Genomic DNA, 26,093 nt, shown 5'->3' on the forward strand with positions numbered 1-26,093 from the left:
GGGGGGGGGGGAGGGAGTTTTTCCGAAACTGCGCGTTAAACCTACCTACACAGCTCGGCGAGACGATTGTTTCGAGAAGGAAATTGCTTTTTTTCGCACACATGTCGGATTGTCGATCGATAATACCTTCTCTCCGAAGAGAACATGAAAGAGTTGGAGAGATAACGAACGAGGAGATAGAGGTAGATAGATAGATAGAGACAGAGAGAGAGGCATCACCTGTCTCTCGCAAAATCTCGCGCTAGAAATTAGAAAGGTTCGCTCGATGAGATCGAACGATCGACTATCTCTACAATCGACGACAAAGTTGCGTTTTCATGAAAAACAAATCGCTTACTTCGCGAACGAAAAACGCGTGTGACACGCACACGTATCAAACAAAGATAAATTTCCCAAAAATGCGCTATTTTCGCGTGCCGTTGTATAAACACTGGAATTTGATTTTCGGTTGTGTGTTGTTGTTTTCCCAAGGTTCCAGAGGTGATTGGGCTACGATGAAACTGGTGCACGGTTAGGGGAAAAGGAAAAAACAATGCGCGGCGGAATACGAATTCTGGTGTATCGCGAGTCATCGTTGGTCGCGCGAAGAGGAAAGAAACAGGGAGAAGGAGGAATGTGTGGAAAAGGAGAAAGTTTCTCTTTCGCGGCGTATACGTCTGTTTCGCAATTAATAAGCGTCGTCTCGGCTGTAAGCCCCCTCAATAAAAGTCTTTAGCCTGGTGACGTCTTTAATTAAGTCCACGACCAGAGTGGTGGCGCCTTCTCGCGCGATACTTTTTCACCCGACGTTACCGTAATGAATCCAACCGTGATCCCATATTAATTGGCGGCTCGCTGCCGCGCGACGTTATAGAGCAGGAGGAGGATGAGGTAAAAAAAAACTGAGGCGGGATCGTAAAGATCAAGTAGCGGTAGCGCGAGAAGTAGCAAAAGGGAGAGAGAGAGAGAGGAGGGATATCTTTGCGAGAGAGGGGAAAGGGGGTGAGAGAAAGAAGGCGGCGGGAAAGAACCGAGAAAACGCGCTTTCCTTTATGCGAGGAGAAGTTGCGCGTTTAATCCTACGTAGATTTCCGTGCTTGAGCGAGAGACGTCGTATAAAAGAACGGCGCCGGGAAAAAAGGGAAACCCAGCGAGAGAGGGAATTGGAGAAGAAGAAGGAGGAAGAGGAGGAGAAGCGAAGAACAGTGTATTCAAGGCGGCGAACCAGAGGCCCTTTTATGAGAATCGAGTGCGTGCGGACGCAAGTCCTAATGCCGCGTAATTCCTCGCGGTTATTTACGGTGATTAATAAAGGAACGTCGGCAAACGAGCGGGCCGGAATTAGCGGCGAAGAAAGAGAAAAAGAAAGCACCACTAGCAGGGACCGCGCGATCGAATCTAATGTTTTATGATTCTCGATGTTACGGGAGGGTCCCGCCAATGGCTCACTTATGCTCCGCATTACCGCTACAATGCGAAAGCTGGGATGGGATAAAGGGTCACTTGATTTATATCCGTATCTTGCTTTTCGGCAGCCACCGATTTGCAGAAGGAAGCAAAATCATTTCTCTCTTTTTTTTTTTATATATTTTTGTATATCAAGAAAAAGAGAGAGGAAAAATTGCTTTTTCCCGGAAATTTTATATATGTTTATGTTATAATTATATGTGCGTGCGATACACATTGAGAAAAATTAAAATATAATGCACTGATGAAAAATTGTATTCGTGACTATAATTACATAGTGAGATAATTATATTCAGGAAAATCATTTTTTGCAGCGCTGTAATGCTAGGAATTATAACCTCATATGCATATTATTATTACAATTTTATTTCAGTAAAGAAAATACGTTGAGGTTGAAAATGACTGTAAATTTTAACGACATTAATAATTTTTCTCTCAGCGTATCTAAATACTGTCTGGTATATTTTGAAACCCGCCGGTTGTTGCTGGAGAACTCGAGTAAATTGACAAAGGATCGCGAGATAGGAGGATCAGACCTCGACGGCGTCTCGGCCACGTTCGTCACGCTCGAGCCGCGACACTTTGGAAATAAACGAGGAGACAAGTGGATGACAGACAAATAAGAATCGCGAGGATATATCCGAGTGTAAGATAGGAGATTCACAAAGACTGGCGGATGAGCGATTTGGCAAGCAGCCGGGTTCGAACGCTGCGCGACTCGCTGAGTCGCGCAAGACGATTAGGAGCGGAATACGGAAAATTGAGAGGGCGGAGGCGGCGACGGCGACGGCAGCGGAAGAGAGAGCGAGAGAGAGAAAAAGAGAAATTCTTTGAAGGCATGAGCGATATCCATATTGTAAGTCGCGTAAACCCAGCACGAATGCGGCACTGATACCACCCCGCGAAGGGGCAAAGGGGAAGGAGGAAGAATTTTGAAGAGGGAAGAAATAGCGGCGAAGCGCCGCCATGACGGTCCGAGGCGGTCCGCAAAAATAAAAGTGCCTTTTCATGTCAGTGCGGGAATAAAAGATGTCCCGTTTCCTTCCGTAGGAATAACCCGGCCGAGCGCAGCGTTGGATATCGCCGCCAGCTCGCGGGGCCTTGTAACGTTTGCAGAACGAAGGAGGACGTTTGGACGCGGGAGGCGGTGGAGGATGGGAGAGGAGATAGAGGACGTAGAAACGCGTGTACGTGTATAGAAATATTTTGTCGGGCTGCGCGTCGAAACAGTTGAAACGTTGACAATGACGCTAACGTTTATAAAAGAGGAGAACTGACTAATGGAGAGCGAAGCTCCGAGACCCGGAGCAGTCATCAATTCGTAGAAATATAGGGCGAACAAGAGCGCCGGTCAATCGCAAGTATTGAAGTGAACGGAAAAGAGAAAAATGGGGGGACTACTTTTTAATGACGGTAACGAGACGTAATGAAGCAGGAAGTGCGATTACTCTACCGAGAATATTTTATAAAAATTGTACTTTGAAAGAAGCCGATGAAGAAGAGAGAGAGATAGGAAGAGAGAGAGAAAGAGAGAGAGAGAGAGAGAGGGAGAGAGAGAGAAATTTAATAAACTTCACGATATAACGTAATAAACTTCATAAATAGCAGAATGTAACGTCTCATAATGTTGCGCTCTTTAAAGCTAAAGAAGCTACAGAATTCGTTATCGCGGCAGCGAAAAGGACTGCAAGATTGAGACGGTCATGCCGGTACATTAATTCCTAATACCCGCCGGAACGTCGGTAGGAAACATTAAGAAGAGAAAAAAACGAAAGAGTAAGAAGCAAAAGAGAAAGAAGAGAAGCAGGAGAAGGAAGAAAAGGAACTATGGCGGAAAGGTCAAACGGCCCTGAGAGAGAGAGAGCGGCCTTTCGACGTGCGGCAAGGTCTGGCGACGCAACGCGGATTTAATATCCCGTAATTCTCCGGGGTTATACGTAAGACGATTAAAAAAAAAAGAAAAATGTAGAGAAAGCACACGGCATGAGCGCGACGAAATGCCCGCAGCGTGCAGGCTTCGCGTTCTCGCCGGGATCGCGAACGGGTCAACGGGAAATTACGTAAAATGCGATCCTTCGCGAGCAGAAGGCCGAACGACGCGGCGCGGCGCGGAACCGCGCGCGAATTCCGATTGATTTAACCGCGAGCGAACGGCCACATTAATTCTGCGCGCTGCGTAAGACGTGGAAAAATCGAGCATAACGCCGCAGAGTGGAAGAGAAAGACGGACAGAGAGAGACAGAGAGAGAGAGAGAGAGAGAGAGAGAGAGAGAGAGAGAGCGCTCGCGGACAGCGAAAAGGTAATTTGATGAAATATCGCGGGCCTTCGGGCGCGCCGCCGCCGGCAGACGACGCAGAAAGTCGCATTAATTTAAGGGCGATTGTAATGTCGGCGGGAGAGAGAAGATTATTCGAACTTCGCCAATTGTGAGTCGCGCGCGCGCGCGCGCTATATATACGTATACATGTGTATATAATATACGAACCCGGACTATACATCTCGACGCGTTCCCGTGACGATGGCGGAAGCGGAGTTCGCGGAATCGCCGCTCAAGATTATTAATATTTTGCGTGGTCACACTGTGTCTTTCCATTATTTTTGCAACTTGCTCGCTCCTGCCGCTTCCATCGCACGGACCATCATTATTCTTCTCATCCTTTGGAAGTTATTCCCGTTTTCACCGAGCTCGAGAAGGCAGCTCTATTTATAATTCATTTTCATTATTTTCAAACGTGCGCTATCTGTTTCTCTCTCTCGCACTCCCCCTCCTCTCTCTCTCCCGTCCATCATCTCTTTCTCTCTTCCCATCTACGTCTTTTTCGCTCGCCGTACCGTGCGAATTCGACCAATTCGCGAAATTGACTCGCTTTCTCAGTGCGATAAGTGCATGCGTTCGAAAAGGATAATCGTGACGACAATTTCATCTGTATTTCTTCTTGTAAAAATACAGTCTCCCGTCCGCCAAGTCTTTTCTCCAGCAAGAGAATATATGGGAGTATTGTTCATTGATTTCGTTGGATTTTCAATATGTTTTAGAGCAGCCAAAAATAAGAGACACGTATTTTTTTATAAATGTTTTGTTGAGCGTTCAGAGAAACCCCTCGAGATACATTCGGTAAAACTGATGTGAGTGAGAGAATATTCTCTAAACACCGTGCGCAACGAAATATTTCAAGCGAATATATTATAGTGTTTGATGTTTTTTTTATAATCATGTTCATAGATTATATATATACGTCTCTATCTGGGATACTTTCATATTACTTTCTTTGTAGGATGTAAGACCCTTTACAAAGAATGTGTGCGCTTTGGATTGAAAATGCGGCTGCTTTATCGTCGTGCAGAGAATTACGATTAATTTTTAGCAGTGCGCTGAGATTGGCTGCCATGAGATCTTGCGAACTTTATCATGAGCGCGCAAAAAGGCAGATCGTGAGAGCTTTTCTTTTTTCTTTTTCTTTTTTTTTTTTTTTAATTTTGTAGACATTTGACCCACATTCGAATTACTTACTTCCAAAACGTACGACACAAATATCGCATTTGCTGCCGCACCGCCGCGTAACGGTAAACTGTTTCTTGGTGCGCGAATTGAAGGATGTCCCCGAAATTACTACTTAGCTTGCACCCTTTCTCTTGAGGATACGCACGGAGACCAGCATGAACTAGATGACGCTTTAAGAATTTAGCTATCCTCCTCTGCTTTCTCTCTCTCTCCTTCTCTCCCTTCTCTCTCTCTCTCTCTCTTTCCTCTCATCTGGCGAACGTCGCGGGATTTTAAATGTCGCACGGGGATCGAAATTTTTCTCGTTACCTCGTCCTTCCTTCGTTAAGACACCGCCCGACATACCCGAGCCATTTTTTAATGACGCTCGCGGTGCTCTCAGTCGTTAATTTCGCAACGAGCTTTGAGGACGAGCACACAATGGCCATAAATAAAGCGAGCAGCACGGTGCACCGTGTATTTGGAATTCTGGCGGGGGACGTGAAGCAGGGTTGACGGGGGAAAGGGCGGTTGATGTGAACACTCAGGGGAGGGCAATTCCGGGGATGTCAAGCACCACCATCAGTCTCTCGCCTTGAAGTATTCCTGTCTTCGAGTGCATCCTCCACGCGAGCAGTCGTAATTCAGTTACATTTACTTGTAATTGTTGTATACCCGAAGGACTCAATTTTCGAATCCGCAGTCGCGACAGATTCCATTAAAACGCGTCGTTTAATTTGTCGCCTCGTACTTCGCGGTACATCTGTGTCGTCTCATTAAGATCGACAAATACCTTTAGGGAAGACCAGCTGAAGTTGACCCAAGGGTCGTGTTGGTCCATACGTTTCATGTATGCATTAATAAATGGAACATCGAAAGAAGAAATAGCGAAATGTTTCCTTTGGAGCAAAAGTATATTTCTTATGTTGCAAAAGAAGCACTTTCCTCCGCAAATCTAGGAATTTAATTCACCAGTTTTTCTTCCATTAAAATATTTACTTTCTATGCGTGAATGTAAATTATGAATAATGTCTTGATATATTTTTCTGTAATTATATCCACATTCTTAGGGGACTATATTCCAGAAAACAATAAATAAACGCTCAATTAATCAGTCAAGTTCTCACTAACTTGTAAAACGTATGACATAACCAACTTATCTTTGGACCAACTTGCCCTGGTCTCCCTTACTTTGAAAGGATAAGAAAAAAAGAGAGAGAGAGAAAGAGTGGGCGAGATGAAGAACACCAAAATAGTTCTAAGTTTAATGAATAAGATCGCAAATTTTCCTCATCGGAAAGAAAAAGAAACGCATAACAAGTTCAAAGATACGAAAGCCGGAGGGACACATTCGAGTTTTCCGAAGAACGCTAAGTACGTCAGCGCACGGAAGAGATTTCTCTCCTTTTTCTCCGTAGAATTTTTAATTAACGTGACATCTCGCACTGTCGCCGGTAAGATACGACCGCGGCAACTATTGTTACAGGACAATGTTATTCTATTTAATTCGGCGGTTATCTCACGGAATCGACGCAGTCACGCCGTACGAGCGATCAGAAAAATGGGTTTAAAAATCCATCAAGAGACGCTTTTACGTGCAATAGAGCGTGGACGCAGGAAAATAGAATAGTTTACGAATAACAAAGAACGAGCAAGGGAATGGAGTTCCACTCGCGGATGGGAGATCCTACTCTCCTCGGTTGTGAAAAAATCTATTCGCGCCTCACAAATCGAAACAGTCGGGCGCGACAGAAGGAGTCGATGACAAAAATGGTGAGAGAAGCTTATCGACAAATTTATCTTATATTTTATTTGCGCACAAGCAAATAAAACAAGCGACAGGTGCACAACGAATAACGCGAATGACAAATGCAATTTGACAGTGGCGACCTCTCTTTCTCCCACCCCGCTCTATCCCCTCTCCCCCATTCTCTCTTCCAGAGTTCCCGCCCTCTCCACATTTATTTCTTTCTCTCTCTCTATTTTCTCTCACTCTCTTTTTGTATCCTTCTTCCTCCTTTCAATGCCTCTTCCTTTGTATCTCTCCGTCCCCTTTCAATATCTCTCCCCACTTCCACCTTTCTCTCCCCATTTCTGCTCTCTCTTCCTCTCTTTCTCTCTTTTCTTTTCCCCCTCTCTCTTCCTCTCCCCTATTTTCCCTCTTTCTCCTTTCCTCTGCACTCTCATTCTTCTCCTCTTCATCTCATTTTCCAAATTTCTCTACCGCTCTCCTCCTTCTTTGAGCCCTTTTTTCTTACCACACATTTTTCTCTTTATATTTCATCTTTTCTGTCTTCGTACTCATTTCTTCTCTATTAACCTCTCACCCGCTCTCTCTCTCTCTCTCTCTCTCTCTCTCTCTCTCTCTCTGTACCCTCTCTCCTCTTTGTCACCCTTTGCTCCTCTGTTCCCCTAACTTCCTCTTTCTCCCTCGTCCTTTTTCCCTCCCTCCCTCTCTTTAAATAAAAATTCAATCGAACAATACGCACGAGTTCAACGCGCGGTCACGAGGTGCTATATCGACGAATTTTTCGCAAATCGCGTTTGGCGAATTTTTCGGGCTACCGTACGCGCGCACCCGGCAGTATCGGAGTTTGGATATGCGCATCGCGACTCATCGCGAGATCCTCGATAATAGGGTTAAATCGGCGGAAATTTATGGACGCTGCCCTTCCGCGCGTTCCATTCGACCCTGCGGCAAAATAAAAAGAGGAAGGTATAAAGAAAAAGGGAAAAAAGAGGAGGAGAGGAGAGAGAAAAGGGAACAAAGCGTGGCGCGCGCGCGCGCGCGCGCGATCGAATTCATCATGTTCGCATATTTTATGCAGCGAGGCCACGTCGAAAGTTTACGTTAAATTAACCGTCGTGCCACGGGCTCATTGCGGAATGCCGGAGGAGTAGACGACGCGGAGGGGAGGAAGAAGGACGAAATTGCCCGGTATCGGGTCGTTAAAAGGCAATTTGTTAAAGCGGTCCTTTCATAGTAGTGCCGTAACACGCGAAGGTATTTCCCCCGTCCCCTCTGACCCCCCCCAAAAAAAGGGAAACTCTTGGATCGAGTGGTCGCGTGTGCGTTATTTGACGCAAAGGTTACGCGACGCAAAGCCAGATAAATATACACATGTACAATGTATATGTGTGTATTCTACGCTACATATCAACGTTGCTCGGAGGACAGTAATTTCTCTCCCTCAATTTTTGCACTTCCGGCAGTCCGCGGTAATCTTTGTTTGAAAGTGGACGACGCGAGCGACACGCTCGTTATTCGGTTTGACGCGCGTCTAATGCGATATTAAATAGATACGTCACACATCAGCCGACGTCGATTGACGCACCAATCGTAGCCTCCGGATTGTTCCGTTAACTGGCGTGAAATGACAGCTGATGCTCCCCAAAAATAGCGGATACGCCGAAACGTCATTATCATTTGGCGTGGAAGCTACGCGACTCGAAATTATATGGATGTAATGTCGAAACATATCGAGCAAAACGCTAATATAATTCACACAAGGAACAGAGAGAGAGGAAAAACGAGAGAGAGAGAGAGAGAGAGAGAGAGAGAGAGAGAGAGAGAGAGAGAGAGGGAAGGAAGAGAGAGAACGAGAGAGCAAGAGAAAACGTGTGCGCTCATATTTTATATTAAATCAAGGCGACGCGTTCTCCGCGGCGGTTCGTCGCGGGAATGCCGGGAAAAAATGACGAATCGCATCCCGTATCCCGGATATTAAAGGCCGCAGGCTTCATCGTCCCCCCGAGCAGTTTTATAATAAAATAACAGGAGCGACAGGACATTTATTAAGGAAGTTGCTCCAGCGAGCAACGGCCGAGAAAACAGGAGAGGCGTCGCTCTTGCGAGACGTTTTCACGTCGAAGACTCCCGACGGTATACCGCATTCGCGTTTCATCGTCGCAGAACCTTAAATATTGAATCTGATCTTCATTTATTGTTCGCATGACAAGACGGAGGGATATTCGCATGACAAGATGGAGGAATATTCGATACTGGGCGACTTTCGTGGAGAGTACAACGACCCGTCGTGGAGAATATTATTATTAGATAATGTCAAAGATAGAGCCGCGTGGCGCGTACAGTTTGCAAACGCAAAACTGTTGGCCCGTCGAGAGAATAATTCGGGGGAGATAATTCTGGAATACAGACTGTAATGCGATCAATTATGTTTACCAGCCGAATATAGATTTCAGCCGTCGAAAAACCGATAATACCGTTAGCGCAGGCCGGCTTTCGTTTAACACGAGAACGTAATTCCGGCCGAGTCCGTTTTGATGCCGCAAGCTGCTGGTGGTCGTATTATCCTTGCGTGCGTGTTTGTGTATGTGTGTGTGTGTGTGTGTGTGTATGGTGCCGTCATACACCACGTGCATTCGCGACACATGCCCGTGCGTATTTCGAAGCGAAGGACTAATAAAGCACATACTTGTGAAATTCATCAAAATGTGTTAAAACATGGCGCGCTTTATACGCCGTTGTAATTTACCGAAATCTTCCACGGACCGAATTTTCGATTTTCGCCAATGCGCGCAAGGGATTAGCGATAATATTATTTATAATATTCGCGTGGTACCGCAATTTTTCTTTTTGTTTTTATCTCCACGTGACGCACGGAACCGTCGGGAAATTCACCCCAGCCGCGATGCAGATCTATATCATTATCGGGAGAGAGCGGATTCGATTTATCGCGATAACGCGACTTTCGCGCACGACCTGGCGCAAAGTTTCGCGGTTAAATCGAGCGTGGCCCGGGGGCGGCCCGGAGCGGGACGGGGCGAGATGGGGCGAAAAAGGGCAAGGAGGGAGAAAAAGGAGGATGGGAACGTCGGTATGTCGATATAGCGGCTCCTTTATACCGATAAATACGATACGGCGGACACGCGTGAGAATCCTGCCGTTTGTTCCGGCGCGAAGCGACGCGACGATCCATCGACTGTACTGTTGTGTCGGTTATCGGTGTCACGCATTGCCACATTGTCATTACGACGGCTGCAACTCGCCAGTGGCGTCTATTAGTACCCATACGAGCGTTCGGAATTATAATCCAGCAGGAATTCGCGCAGATAAGCCGAATTCATTTTGGATTCCTTCATTTCGGACTGTTGCCGTTTATCCGCGGCTGGCCCGAACGTAGCGATTAAAGCTCGTCTGCAATACGCGTAGTGAGCTTGGCGTAAATTGTAGTAAGAAATACAAATAATTGATCACGGGGGACCATACTCTTGCTTAAGTGAGAGAAATACCTCCGGTTAATTGGGCAGATTTAAATTGCCCCCACAATGTGACCTATTTCCAGCTTGTAAATAAAAAAAAATATATTCTTGTTCAATTTAATAAAGTTCTTACCGTTCGAAAGACGGTCCCGAGTTTTCTCCGTGCTGTTATTCCGCTTGCACATAAGAAAATATGGTCATCCCGCCGGAAGCTACAAGCAAGCCAGTTTCCTCGTCTTGGCAATGCGCGGACGTAACGAAGCGCAGGAATTATTTCTTATCCCTGTCGTTCCAGAAATTGCTCGACGTGGTCACACGGGCATCAAGACAGAAAGGGAGACATCCTTGTCGGTTTTACGGGGAAAAACCCCGGGAAAGAATCCAGTCGAGAAATAGCACTTTATTGTAATTTTCGTGAAACTCTCGCTGTTATGGCGATAAAAGAATAAAAGAGAGAAAAAGAACGAAAAAGAGAGGTCCCCGCGCGATATACACTGTACGTTCGCGGGATAATTGAAATAATCGTTAACGAGAGCGAGACACCGGGAAAAATTCCAGCGACGCCCATGGTCGCGCTTATACCCGTGCTTATCCTTTGCCCTCACCCCTTGTACTTATCCTCGCGCGCCACGTTCACGTAAAAGGCGGCAATCAAAAGTACATTTTCACTTAAGCCGTTGCACTGCGAAACGCCGTGCCGGTACTTTGAAGCGACTCACATTGACGCCAACCATTAAAATCTACACGACGTGTGTGACTCACGGAATTGCTGCTCGTCCTCCTCCTCGCCGAATATCGGATCAACCGTAATTCGCCGCTTAGCTTCGCAGCAGTTGCGTGCGCTGTTCGGCGGTAAGGAACGCAAGATGTGTGAATTAATTGATTTAATTGCCACGACACCGAGAGAAAATTCAGTACTTCTGGGGAGAGGTCGCGAGATAAATTAGAAATTTCTCAGGCATTCTCTTTCTCCCTTGACGTCCTTCTCCTGTCGTTCCGTTTCTGTCGAGGAAACATCGTTTCCTAGGCAATTAAGATTGTTAATCGGCATCTTTTCACAGCCACTCGAACGAGAACCCTCCCGCTTTCGGCCCGATAGTGTCACACGGGCGTCTCCGCGAACAATGAGACTGCGGGGTGAGCGCGCGCCGCGCCATTATTCGAATGAAAATTTAATTCGCCGTTCCGCGCGCGAAGAAGAACGTGTCAAGAAATGAATACCTTGTTTATAAACGTCGTAAACGTCGTTGTCGTTCGCGGCAACCACCTGTTTACTGTGACGTTATCGTCATCATTCTCCTCTCCGTGTTCCGTCGACGCGCGTCGCCGCAAATTCTCTTCCCCCCTCTCTCTCTCTCTCTTACTCTCTTTACGTCTTTCCGCCCCCGACTCTCTTTGTCGACTGCACAGCGTGTTCCGTGGATTACACACTATTCTCTCAGTATATTTCGGGCGGTTCGAATTGCTGGAGCATCCTCGCGAAAGAGAGGCTTGTATCGCGCGCGGCGTCTTGTTCGCCTCCGTCAGCGTCTCGCGGCCTCCTTTGATGTTCTCTCCCCTTCCAGTGACGTCACTCGGACGCGCATTTCGCAAAGGGGGATCGCGATCTTGCCGGGTCGCGCGCCCAGACTTTGTCGTTTATTCGACAGAAACGTCGCGTCCCGTCGCGTCGCATCGTGTCCTGAACGATTCCTCGTGAATTTTTGAAACGCTCAGCTATTATGAGAGCCATACGCGCGCGTATCGAAGCGCGGCAAGCTGGCCGAAACGATTGCTTTCTGACATCTGAAATATGCAGGAACCTCTATAGGGTTCCCGCGATCGACCCTATTTCCAGCGATTACTAGGGACTTGATTTTCGATATCAGCCCGATACTGCCAGCCAGGCATTAGATTACAGGTCAGATGATAACTCGACCTCGGCGCCGCCGGTCAATTCTTGGCCGAGTGCTCGCAAACATACGTCAGTCGGGAGGGAATTTCTCACGTTGTGTTGTTCGACAACGTCGAGCTCGTTTTGTTTATCGACGTTGCTGAATTGCGCAATGTGAAAATACCAATACCCCCGAACACGTACGCAATCCTGGACATTCTTATTGTATTTGGTCTTCAAATACGAATATTTTAAATTTTCAACGTAAAATATATTTCTTGTATAAATTTTCAGAGCGTAAGGTATATTTTATGTCAATTTTAAAATTTATTTTACGTAAACATATAAAACATGTTTTATGTTGGAAATGTTTAAATTTTCGTATTTAAAGAATAAAAAGAATGTCCAGGATTAGATCCGCGAATTGCTACTTCTATCTTAACATCGATCGAAGTCTTGAAATCAAGCACAGATTATTCGGGAAAAATTATGGGTTATACGAAAAATCTCCGTGTGAAATTTTTTAATACGCACGGAACTTCGTACTTTATATGTTGAAAACTTCCGACATCGTTCTGTTTGCCGTATATAAATATTGTAAAATATGATCAGGTTTTAATTAAATAGCGGTGTTACTTGGGAATTGAATATTTTTTGATATATTTAACTGTGCAGAGAGAGAAAGAGAGTATGTATGTGTGTGTGTCCCGATAATTAATTTAAGTTTTCCACAACAACAAAGTCCAATCACGACAGACTGCTTGAATTTTATCGAAACTCGGACTTCAAGCGACACGTATGTTTATTTACTGAACTGCTGTCTAAACTTTCAGACCTCGTGTAGCAAGATTTTGTCTTTTTCTACACGTGTTACGCTAATTTACAGCATTTAAATTAAGCAGTTCATTTAATTGATTGAATTTATTTTTATACCGGTCTGACAGCTCTCTGCTCTTTGTCGTGCGATGTGAAGGAATTGTTATGGATTTCTTAGAATGTATTCCGACGTCTATGCGTCGCGACATATCATGTATATATATACACATTTCGTTATCGTGCATGTAAACGCGTGATGATGAGACACACGCGACCAACACAAACGCGTGCTAAGCGAAACGCCGAGGAGAGTGGCGCTTGTTTCATGCTTGTACGTCGATTTTTTGTCGAGATATACGAACGTTTGAAAGTTGACGTTCTCAAAAGCGGCGCGCGCGCGTGTGGTCCTTTGTCATACCGATCGGCAGGCATGTGTATTAATATTGTAGCGCTATATTTTTGTCATCTAATGGCAAAAATTAAAATTGCTGAGACACTAAGTGCCAAATAAATGCGTCCTGCATCTATCATTTTTGCATATAAGGAAGATCGGCTAGATATAGCATATATTTCAAAATTTCGAAAATGCCACTAATTGTGACTGACAGCACAAACATAATAAAGCCAATCTCTTCTTCTATGTGCTAATGCTCAGCACGATTCTGTTAAGCGTATGTTTTGTTTCGTAATAACCAAGATACAAAGCAGCAGTTTTGCGTAATGGCGATATTGTAACCAATGAGGTTCTATCGAGGTGATTACTGCTAGTTGAAACTGCAAACTTGCAGCAAAATGGCCATGTTGCGCTGGTACCGGGTTCATTTGCTCAGTAACGCAGGGTAAAGAAAACCACATATAAAATATGCATCCTAGTTAATATTTCCGTAGTCTCCGCGAGAGATTCTCTACAGTTCTCCTGCCGGCCCTTCATTATGAGCCAACTTTACTTCATCCACCCATATGCTCGATTTCAATCATCTTATGAGTGAAAATTGCTTTTTATTATCCGAAACAGTACATCATAAACTTGCAAGAAACTTCATTCTAGCTAGTAACGTGTCATTCAACTTTATTTATTCACGATGGAGAATATTAACACAAAATTTCTCGAAAATTTACTTTGCTCCTGTTAAATCAGTTTTTTTCTATTTTTTGATTATAATATTATTTCGATTTTAATGAAACTCAAGGAAAAGTATCTATGTTTTAAAATGACTATTTTACGATTTTGTATCCATTATTCCTCTGAAGATAAATACTACAGAAAGCACATGGACAATATACCCCTAAGTCTATCCGGTCTCCCCTATCAATCGTAGAAGCCACGGTTCTCTTTTACTTTTCATTATATATTATATATTCTACACCTTCTTTAACCTATCACCATCATTAACTTTCCATATTCAGATCGCACTGGATTACGTTATCAAGAATTACTCTGAAGAACTAGTCGAAGTGCTCGGCTTCACGATAACCATCCATTCCTCTGGCTTTTATAAAAACTTAAGAGAGAATTGGTGTCAAAATCTATCACTATCACGCGAAATTAAGACCGCACTAATTCTCTCGGAGTTTGTCGAAAGTTGGATGAAAGAGCGAATTGCACGACTGTCGTCAACGAGTTCTCGTCGATTCTGAGCGCCGCGGCGATACATTCCCCTCATTCCCGACTTATCTTTGATATTTCAATTACCACCCACCGTTGTCCTCCTCCGACTAACATTTATCCACGACAATAGAATCGCGTGTTGAACAAAAACAGCTCGCGAAAACTCCAATTATTCGTTTCTAGTTCAATTTCTTTGAGTAAGCTCTCGCGCTGAAAGCGTCTCGTTACGTTCAACGCACGTGTACGCGCACATACACACATCATATTCTCGCACACATACAAACACACGTACGTACGCACACGCCTTCGCTATACATTACCACGCGGCTTTCCTCTGATCTCGCCTGCTTCGTGTGCTTGCAGAAACAAACGGCCTGAGGATGCTGGAGCTGGTGGTGCCGGAGCACGTGGTGCGCGGGCAAAATATACGTCTCGAGTGCAACTTTAATCTGGACGGCGAAACCTTGTACTCGGTCAAGTGGTACAAGGACGGTAACGAGTTCTACCGATACGTACCCCAGGACAAGCCACCTGTTCTGGTGTTCCCCCTGCCGGGTGTCACCGCGAATGTAAGGACTACATATATATCTCTCTACGTCCTCTCTACGTCCTCCCTACGTCTACGTATCCACTATCCTGCCCTCGTATCTCTTCTTTAGCTACGATAATGAAATCGAGGTGTCCGGCGCCGGAATAATTTAAGCAAGGCGAGGTCCACGTTGAAAGATGGACTCGCTCTTGCTTCAGACGCTCCTTCTTTCTTGCCTTTTCTCGGCGACTTTCTCTCCGAGAAGACTTCTCTACGGTCGCCTGCGTTTCGCGGGCGACCGAGTTAAGGGGATCGGCAGCGCGAGAACGTGTTCTCACGAGTTCGTAATTCGCGAGATCTATTTCGTACGCGACTCTCCGTGCGACGTGCGAGGGTCGAACGTCTCTCCCTCGTTCTTACCCTCGTCACTTTCGCGAATCGCGCCCGATAGACGGCTTACTCGTCTATCAGGCGATCCTTACGTCACCGTGGACCGTAAACGGTGCGCGAGGTGGCGATTGAAGTCCTGAGAAAGAGAACCCCGACGCCCCGATAATAACACGGTGTTTTGATTCCGTGCCCCGCGTCGGAGGGGCCGCGCCATTGGCGTCCTGATGGAAACGTTCCCATGGGAATGGCATCATGGTTGACCTACTTTTCATCGCGGCCACCGCGTACGAACTTGATTTTTAGACGTGTGTCAATCAGAAGGTGAGGGAGAAAAAAAGAAAGCGAGAGAGACAGGGAAAGAGGGAGTGGAGAAAGAGCAAGCTGAAATCTCTCCAAACTCTATAACAGTTCGAGAGACACACGGAGACAGGAAAGGGGAGACGTTCATATCTGTGCCGTTTACAAATAAATCGCGCGCGCACGGATGTTTTTTTCCAATCGGAAAACAAATAGCAAGATAAAAGATAAACTAGCGCGGAAATACGCGTCCGAGTGTTCTACGTCGACGACCGAAATTGTCGCGACATGCACGCACGCATGACATACACACACATACGCGCGCGCGCGCCATACGTCGCGCGATGGAGAGATAGTAACAAAAACAGATGCGACTTCGACGACAGGGCGAGGGTAATAAAGATCGTAAGCGGCGCAGTCTGGAAACAACAAATACCGCGTTGAACAATAACCGCACGACATCGTCCTCCTTAGTGTGTCGTTTGTGAGGGTGATTTATTTCGCCTCCTAAATGAACAGGTACGGTGGTACACAAGGAGTTTCACCCCCGAGAGAGGAAGAGAGAGCGAGGCTCTCATTTTTGGCACTTACACCGGCAACACAAGAGAGAAAAGGGGTGAGGGAGCGGGCCAGGGTGAAACAGGCGTGTTTTACTCGCACGAGCGAGGCGGATAAACAAATGAGGCGGGCTGCGGCACGCGATCCTCGTCATAATGAGTCTTAATATTAACATTAATCACCGCGCGCTCGCGCGAGATTGGCTCGGGTGCCCTAAGAAATTATCGGGTTTCTGCTGTGGCCGTTATCGTTGTTTATAATTACATCGATTAGTATAATGAATCGTGAAATGCGCTCGTCGTCGGGCGGCGACGCTCCCTGTCGCGAGGATGAAAATTGCGAGGATGCCGGCGACGATGACCCGGACGTTCTTCGCGAAACTAATTTAACGCGAGGCGCGGCTCTCTTCGTTAAGTGCGTCGCGGCACGTCTGAAATTGCCTGTCCTCGTTCTCGTCGTTGTCGTCGTCGTCGTCGTCGTCGTCATCGCCGTCGTCGTGGTCGTCGTGGTCGTTGTCGTCGTCGCCACAAAAGATAACGCATTACAAATTGATCCCGTGGGAGTTGCGTCTCTCTCTTCTTCCTCCTCCTGTTCGTCCCCCTCCTCTTCCACCTCCACCCTCTTCCCTCGACTCCGCCACCTCGCCCTCTTCCTCCACCTGGCCGAGTCGCGTACTCTTCTGGGTTAATGATATTTCCAATAATTTCAATTCCTCTCCTCCGACTATATCACTCGCTCGGTTTTCCGCGCCATTGAGTGATACGAAAAAATTCGGTTCTCCGGCGAAAACTCGTCCGAGCGAGCCTTCCCGGAGTCAGTACAGGGTGATTCACTGGACTGCGGTTGGGGAAAATTTCCGCGGAAGTTATACGGAAGTTCATTTCGCCCGAAAGACGAATACGCGCGAATATATGTACCTACAATTTTATTCACTCGTCGAGATTTAGGGGAAGAGAGAAGGGAGGGAGGGAGGTGGTAACAGCGGGTGGGAGGTAGGATAAAAATTCCGAAAATTCGATCGATTCGCCGCCGCGAGAAAATGTTGCGCACGTGAGATTTATTACACCCGGTCGAGCTGCGATTCGCTAACGCGACAGAGGATATCCGAAGACGTACTACGACTAATGACCAACGACCTGGCTAACGAAAAATGTCCCGTTATTTTATCGGGGAATTCAACTCGTCGCATCTTTTCGGGCGAATCGCTCGACCTCGTTTGATTTTTCATCAGCCGGCGAGATAAATTCCAAATGCGCTGAAGTATTCTCTGTGTGTTTTTCGTTATTTTTCAGATTCACAACTCCACTGAGCGGTCGGTCGTCCTTCAATCCGTGAACCTCATGAGTACGGGCCGCTACAGATGCGAAGTTTCGGCGGAGGCGCCATCCTTTCAAACCGTTTCCGACCACTCGGATATGCTGGTAGTCGGTGAGAGCAGCAGATTCGTATTAATTAAGAGTTTTATCTTTCAAAGGAATCGCGCAATAACGGCAATCCAGCCCCGCAAACTTGGCGAAGGAGGTCGGGGCGGGGAGGGGGGGGAGGCAAGGTGGAGGGAAGGATATTGTTACGTCGCTGATTTATTCCCGAGGCGCTATTCTTCTTCACCGATTCTCATTATCCGAGCAAATGTTGTTGTTATCACGACCACCGAAAGGAGAAAGCCGTGCTGACTAATCGTAATTTTATTCACTTCTGAATTAAAATCGGACCTTAAAAATGATTTATTTATGTCCGTGCAAGAGGAGCTGTTCCCGGTGGAACAGAGAGAGAGGGGGGAAGGGGAGAGAAAAGAGAGAGAAAGCATCATTTATTGAGCGCTCTGGGATGGAATTCCCTGAAGTGCAATGTAACAAAAGTACAATAGTGGCAATAGATAAGTAATATAAAAAAAAGAAGTGAAAATGTAAAGAAAATAGAAAAGATCAAATAAGATTAAACACAGTAAATATTTAAAGTAACATAATCTGCTCACAATGAGGGAATTGACGACAACAAAAATCAACAATAGGGAGGCAAAGTTAGGCAGGTAAAATAGGGAGAAAGAGAAAATGGAGATATGACTTGGAGTAATTTAATTCTATGACACAGATATATATATATATATATATATATATATATATATATATATATATATATATATATATATATATATATATATTTCTCTCTTTTTCTGTTCGACGAAAGGGCTACGATTCCAAGAAGAGAGATTCTGAAGAGAGACACGATGGGGATTAGGAATTTTAACGGCTCCGACGATTTTATAAGCCACTTAACGCGAGAATTGAAACAAATTGCAGTTCCGATAGCTCCGAAAGAGTTAATTACGTCGCGTTAGTTAGTTTAATCCACCTGCGAGGGGACATTATCTGCTCCTCAAATATCGTGACTGGTGACGAATCGCTGACGATTCATCCCCAACATTAATATCACGTCTATAATTTACTTTCGTCGATTTAAGCGTTTTCCGTTAATCCCGCCTTATTATCTGCACGTGTGGATATGGCTCTTGGAAACGTGGCGTTTCCATTTTAGAAACGAGTCATCGTCGACAAATTTAATGGCGATGTCGACTCAAAGGCAACTCGGTCTGACGAGTATTTATAAAAATGTCCGCGAGTCTCGGCATTCTTATTACTCTGTTCAAAAGTCCTTATTAAAAATACATCGGAACTCTCGCGATTCACGATCGTCTCCGATTCAAAGATCATAGACGTTATAGTCTCGAGACAACTGTCACTCGTTGCGACGATTGGGTTCTCTGAATAGACGCAGTGTAAAATATCGAAAGAGCGCCGGGGAAGAGGAGAGACGGTGGTCCCTGATAATTTCAGGATTTCCATATTTGAACGAGTCATTGCGATCTGTCGATTTAATATATCCCCTCTGCCCTCCTTCCCCGATTATTTCATCTTTTGGGACGTGTATCTTTGGCAGTGTTGTGCGCACTAATCGATTAAAACATTGCCCAACCAAAGTAATCGGCAAATCGATAATCGAAATTAATCAGTCGTTGTATATACCGTGAGAAATAACTTATATCGATTAATACAATTAATTATTAATCAAATTTTGATTTGATTGATTATACCTTGATTAATAATTAATTTCCTCAATTGTTTAAATTATTCGTGATCGACATATCCCCGATAGACTGTGACGTACATAAATTTTACAGCAAATTTAAATATATTAAATCATATGAAGTTCAGTAACGTTTAGTCCCTCGGGCATGATCAAACTACATCCATATTTATCACATAGAATGACAAAATAGAGAAGTATGACAAAAATAATCAAAATTTATTAGAAACAATAATGTTATATTGTGAGCCGATTGTTTCAACTTCTTGGTAAGCTACCTGACAGTTAAATCATGTGTGTCTGTTTCTGTCCAATTTGAAGAAAAAACGAAGACAGACATATGATTTAAATGTCACATAGCTTACCAAAAAGTTGGAACAATTGGCCCTAAGTGTAATATGAAAATGTAAACTTTTGGTAAATTTGTTGCTGCATTAGTCCAACACGAAATTTATCTTATTGCATGATGTAAATGTAATCGTTAGTTCAATACACAATATATTCATTTCATAAGTGTAATTAAACGAACTGTACATTTTCCATTATTGATTGCCACCCATCGTGATAATCACGAAGGTCTATTAGATAAGACTATTTGTTTATTTTACAGTGCGACAAGAGAAATAGAGAGAGACAAAGAGAGACAGAAAGAGAGAGAGAGAGAGAGAAAGATATCCCAGTCAAACGGCTACAACGCGCGCGTCTATACATATCCGGCCTGTCAATATAGTTAAGCGCGTTACATCGAGTGCGATGATTACGGCGAAGTGTTACTCCATTAAAATTTCCGCGCCGGTAAGCGTAAACAAGTTAAGCGGCGCCGCAACAAAATTACGGGTCACGGCGCGGATGGGACGTTGCGTTTGCGTTAAAATATTCGCGCGGGCGCGCGAGTTAAAAGCCCCGTTCGCGAACTCGAATTAATCGAAGGAACGTGTCCCTTTCGCCGGCGCGTTCACCGCCGCAAGCGTCAGGGACGTGCGGGACAAGAGGGGGAGGAGGAGGAGGAGGAGTAGGAAGGTAGAGAGAAGGGTTGGGGCGAGCGGGCGACGGTGGCGTTATTTATGAGCGTTTCGTATGTATTTCCAGCCCTGCCGGAGGAGGGGCCCATTATCACGACGCGACCCGGGAAACATCGTTATCAAGTCGGCGACGTCGTGCGGTTCAATTGCACTTCGGCGAAGTCGAAGCCACCTGCCATACTCAGCTGGTTCATCAACGCCGACCCAGTGAGTGCTTCAGACACGCAGCGTGTGTCTCTCTCTCTCGCTGTATCTATCTACCTATCCATCTGTCTGTCTGTCTGTCTCGCTCTCTTACTCTCCCTCTGCGTGAAACCGTAACCGTCACAGACTGTCGGAAGCGTAAAACTTCGCGACGTTCATGATAAGCCGCGATCTCGGAAAATCCGACTAGACTGGTCGGGGGATCCGCGTTCTCTTACGCAGAATGTCGCTCGAAAACGAGAGAATAACGAGAAAGAGAGGGAGAGAAAGAGAGAGAGTAACTAAGAGGCAGCTTTATCGGTGGATTCTTTGACTAATCGCATTATGTAACTGTAAGTATTATCGCATTACGTAACTAACAAGTACATTATCGCGCTTCTCCTTAATTTCCTCCAATCAAAAATTGAAAGTCTCATACCGTTTGCCGAAGGTCGAGAGTATCGGGAATCGCGCCCCGCTCGAGAATTCGATCGTGCTCAGAGCTCGGGATAATCTGAAATGGGAAATTATACGTTTTCATTTAACTTCGCGTTATTCACGACGACATGGATACACCGCGGAGGGAATATCACGGTTTTCTATTCATATAAATTCTCTCCAATTTCGCTGTTTCTAATAGTGCTGGAATAGACCGTCAGTAAGATCTGTCTTGCTAAGGAATCTAGAAAATTTCGCTAGAAACACAGCAAACCTTTCAACACGTTCACTATCACGGTTTATTTAAAGGACTCGGTCTTTAGTGAGAGATCAGGCGCTCACATAGTCTCATACATACATGACGTGGATAGCGAACATATTAATAGTACACATGAAATGAGAGTATAGTCAGTTATTGCTGGAAATGTCAATCTCTGTTCCTCAACTGCAAAATTCTATAGTAATTCTTACTACAAGAATCTCTCCGTATAATGTCACGACATTACACTTGCACGCGACGTTTCCGTCGCTTTATGAAGAAGCGAGTTTCATATTCTTTTTCTTAATCGATCGAGAGCGGGTCAGGCTTGTTAATCACGAATTTACGCGGCTCCCTGCTGCGATTACACGATTCGAGTGATAGTCGCATTGAAATTCCGTCAAGGTGACGTCCAGATAGGCTTTCATGATTATTTCTCACGACGTGAGACAATCGATAGTGTATATTTTGCAATTTTTTTCATTAAACTTTTGAGACATATATATTGCATATTGACTTAATCATTAAACTTCCATCATACAACGTTATAAATTTTTGGTTACATTGATGCAAAACAGCATTTAGCTAAAAGTTATACTCAGATTTTTATATTATATTTTGCATATATTGTTTTGAGAATTGTTTTAATCGTTTTTTTTTTTCGTATTTTGTTACTCTATGCGACAAGTACCATATGAAATAAATGTCACATGAACCACTCATAAAGGGCGCAATTTTTATTAAATTATTCAATAAAATTGTTGCCAAATTTATGTATGTACATCTGCCTATCTGGGCGTCCAGATCTGTCGACTCGATTGCCGAATATCGATCGCGGAATATGGCTGCGAAATGCCGTAGGGTAGTCGCCCGAGCCGATGACAAAGCTGAACCTTCGTGTAGCTTAATAAGGACGCCTTCCTTGTAATACATCATGTTTTACCGCCGCCGTGACACACGAGTTACGAGGTTTCCTACGCCCGTAAGAGCGCAGTTTGGTATTACCGGTGCGACGTGGTGGGATGGCTCGTAACAGTTCTCGAGGGCTGTCAAAAGTTTCCCATCGCGGCAGTAAGCCGCGGCGATTTCGCTTCCTCGCGGAAAATAATGCGCAAACGTACCGTAGCGTCGCGTCGCGGCGCGACCGCCGAGCCGCGTCGGCCGTTAACGTGCCGTTGACTCGCGATTACTCGCTAACAAAGCGCGAGAATTAATTTCGCAAAATGCACGTAGCGCGCGCGCGAGTTCGCGAGCGCGCCGCGCTCATTTTTTTCCCCCTCCTTTTTCCTACTTATTTGTTGTTTTTCCGCCATTTTTCGCTCGCGAACAAATAATTGGTTCTCGGATAATTAATCTTCGGGCGTTGCGCCGCCACGTTCGCGGCGAAATTGCCTGATTAGTGTTTTAGCGCGCGCTCGCATTAGTTCGCGGCTTGTTAAAACTGAATTACGCATTAATCGGGCGATCTCCCGCGGAACCAATAACCTTACGATTAAGGGATAACGTCCGCTTCCATTATTCCGACCGGGAAACCGCGTAAATTCGCAATTATCAAGCCCACCTGAACTTCTCTCGGTCGATTGGTAAAAATATATGAGATTCCTCGACTGGAAGCTTATTATGATTTGTATAAAGTGACATTATCGGATCCTAGTTATCAATAAATCCTAATTATTAATAAGATTCTTTTTATTCCTTATTATTAATAAAGTTCCAATTGCCACGTCACGTTAAAAGACTGAACCAATAACATTTTACACAAAACAGATAACTAATTGGAATCAGCTTAATCAAAAGCATGGAATAAATTTCTAACCAAGACTCGCTTCTCTATGAAAAAATGGAAACACCATCGCATCAAGCAAGTGTAATATTGAGAAACTCGTGCAATTAACGCTATCGGTACACGCTGCGTGTTAAAGATGCTCTTTAATTCTGATTGCGGGCATTGTAACAAGACGTAATAAGGGCTGATAGCAATCTTCCGCCGAACGCCATTAAAAGTTTACGTAGTGCTCTTGGGGAAAGCGCGCATGGGTTAAGAGTCAATTTTCCAAGAACGAGAAGTGGACTAAACAGATAACGGCATTTAATTCGACGACGTTATTACGTATTGAAGGCACAAAAGCGGAAAATAAGACAATATATCTGGCAGAGGCTGGAGAGAGTAACTCCGGACGATTAATTAATTATGGCCGCGCGAATCTCTGGATGGACGATGTCCGTTCTTCGTTCGATTTTTTTTTTTTTTTTTGAGGTCGTCAGCCACCTCCGCTGGCCAAGGCACATCATCTTCCTCCTCACTTCCGGTAGTGCATCCTGCCCCGCGTTCAGAATTAATGAGCGTCCGCCGCGGCGCCGTCACTGTCTCTCAGAGAATTAAATATAACCCGCGCGGGCGATAGAAAGGTAGAGACACGAGGAGAATGTGAGCCCACTGGCCACAGAATTAAACATTGACTCGACGGACGACTTGCAAATATTTCCGCGAGAGAAACTGCCGTCTTCTCCGCGTCGTTCGCAGTAGTCGTAGACGTAGTCGTCGTCCATGAGAGAGTATACACTACCGCTTCACTTCGATTAGGTCGACATGCAGTTCGTGAAGGGGCCCCACGTCACCGACGCGGACCGGGAGGGTCTGAAGACTACCACGCTCGGTCTGGAGTTCCGTCTGCGCCCGAAGCACTTCAAGAAGGGAGACTTGAAGATCAAATGCCTGGCGATGATAGCGACCGTATATTGGAAATCGAATGAGCTCAGCATAGAGGGTGAGAGGCCCCTGAAGATGCCGGTAATGGAGAGCAGGGAGACAAGGGCGCAAGGGCACACGCATGCCGAGCATATCCTAGGTAAAAAGGAAAGGGGAGAAAAGAAAAAAAAAAAGAGGAGAAGAAGGGAAAGAGAGAGAACCTTAGCCAAGGACCGAGGGTAGATGACGCGGCGATGACGAGGGCGGAACGCTATACTCCGCCGCGTGTAACGCTGATTTCCCCTGCGTCGTATTTTAATTCGACTACCTTTGCTGAATCTAGTGAGAGCTATAGACTGATTTTTTGTTTTAAATAAGTAGATGAATGACAAGAAAACCAAGAATTGTTCCTTAGAAATTTTACATTGTTGATATAAATGGATATCTTTTTCTCAACATTTGAAATTCTCAATATTCAAAGTTTCATACATTTCTCAGAATATAATCTGTAACATTCCGATTCTTCTCTTAACGTGCAAGGTAAAAGTATCAATTCCCGGACGCACATCTAATTCCATTTTTGTCGTTTTAGTCTTTAAATGCAAGTACACTTAAATTTTCAGCATAGAATATATTTTATGTTGAAAGTTTGAATATTCATAAGGGCCAAAACGATAAAAATATCCAGGATTAGGTAGAGTGTGCGTGCATTGATAATACTTTTACCTTAACATTCATCGAAATATCTCCTTCGATGTTAACGTTCGTCTCTCTCTTTCTCTCTCTCTCTCTCTTTTTCTCTGTCGTTGTTTAAGGACATCGCGAAAATAAGAGGATTAAATTGTACACGACGGGGCTCGACGAACGTGAGATTAAGCGATCGCTTAACCGGGTCGAATTCTATTTACTACACTTAGCGCTCGAGAGATCGGGCCAAGTGCTCCTTAAATTGTTTCGAGGCGATACAAGCACCAGCCCGTCAAGATGTTGACCGTGCTAAGTGACATCTTATTTACATTGATATCAGAAGGATCGGGACGAGGACCTGTCTAGAAGCACCATTACCCGTATCGCAGCCACGAGAGAAGGGGGATAAGAATCGCTTTCCGAGGCGAGCGAGAGGAAAAGTGACTTTCCTTTTCTTTCTTTTTTTTTTTTCTTCTCTTCAATACGCGTTCCACGTCGTTAATATTGATTAGAAGTCCGTAAAAAGGCATAGGAGGCTTTGTGGCTGCGTGAGAAGGGTTCAGTCGCCGAAATAATGGGTTCCTGGCCCTTTCAATGTTAACTCCTGCAACTCGTGACGCGCGGATAGTTCAGCAACTCAACATCATTTTGCCGATACGCTGTGTTGGCTCTACCATAGCACGAAAGCCAAAGTACAAACACGTAACTCGTTTCGCAACAAAGCACAAGTTTTTAGAAGCGCGGCTAAGGAAGCGCTAAGGAATTTGAAGCTTTTTGCCAGGCGCCGGACGCGCCAAGAGGCGCGCGATCGCAAGATTAAGAATCCAATTTCGCGCAACGAATTCCTGTCAATCCCTTTTAATTCGGCCATTTCGTTATCTTCTTCTTCTTCTTCTCCTCCTTCTTCTTTCCTCTTTCCTCTTTTTGCGACGCGCTTATAAGCGCGAAATCGTTTCGGCTAAACTCGCCTAACTAAGCTTCAATTTGAGCGCAAAGTTTAAACTCTAAATTCTCCCTGAATATTTATGAAAGGTCTCTCCCTTCTTCTTCGTTTTTTTCTTTACGCGAGGCACGCGCCGTGCAGCACTTTCATTCTCCTTTTTCTTTCTTTTTCCAGCGAGCGGAAGTATAGCGTTAGGACCGTGTGCCGTGCTGATCGTCGCGGGATTACTGATGCCGCGGTAAGGACCGAGGGTACACCTCCGCCCTCCGCCCTCTGTGCTCATCTTCTAAGGCCTGGAAGCCACCCTCGTGTGACATTATTATGTAATAAATTACCCACGTTGTTTATATTTTTTATAATTGCAATTAGTGGAGTTAGAGACCACATAACCGTAGGCAGACGACACACTATCAATACGTTATCATGGTAGACACCTCGATCGAACGCGAGGAGTTTCCGTTTCCTTCGCGAGCGAGGAGGCGCTGCTGATCTGTCCCTCTTTTTTTCTCCCGTTCGTCGGAAATTCCCACGTTAATTTTCGCGTTGTGCGTTAAATTACGCGTAT

The 26,093-nt window shown here is 45.1% G+C and overlaps 1 protein-coding gene across 3 annotated transcripts in view; it reads left to right on the forward strand.

Moving 5' to 3' along the window:
* Positions 1–26,087, forward strand: part of LOC116850545 — a 163,253-nt gene extending 137,166 nt beyond the window's left edge. For all 3 annotated transcript variants that reach the window (XM_032828952.1, XM_032828951.1, XM_032828953.1), the window contains 5 exons: positions 14,813–15,018; positions 17,516–17,651; positions 20,397–20,536; positions 23,794–24,058; positions 25,703–26,087. In XM_032828952.1, the coding sequence (XP_032684843.1) occupies positions 14,830–15,018; positions 17,516–17,651; positions 20,397–20,536; positions 23,794–24,058; positions 25,703–25,770 (798 nt within the window). In that variant the 5' untranslated portion in view covers positions 14,813–14,829 and the 3' untranslated portion in view covers positions 25,771–26,087. The remainder of the gene's footprint in view (positions 1–14,812; positions 15,019–17,515; positions 17,652–20,396; positions 20,537–23,793; positions 24,059–25,702) is intronic.
* The last annotated feature ends 6 nt before the right edge of the window (positions 26,088–26,093 follow it).

The sequence above is a fragment of the Odontomachus brunneus genome, unplaced genomic scaffold (assembly GCF_010583005.1).
Source record: "Odontomachus brunneus isolate Ranch 3 - 2012 unplaced genomic scaffold, Obru_v1 Obru_scaffold_148, whole genome shotgun sequence".
NCBI classification, from domain to species: domain Eukaryota; kingdom Metazoa; phylum Arthropoda; class Insecta; order Hymenoptera; family Formicidae; genus Odontomachus; species Odontomachus brunneus.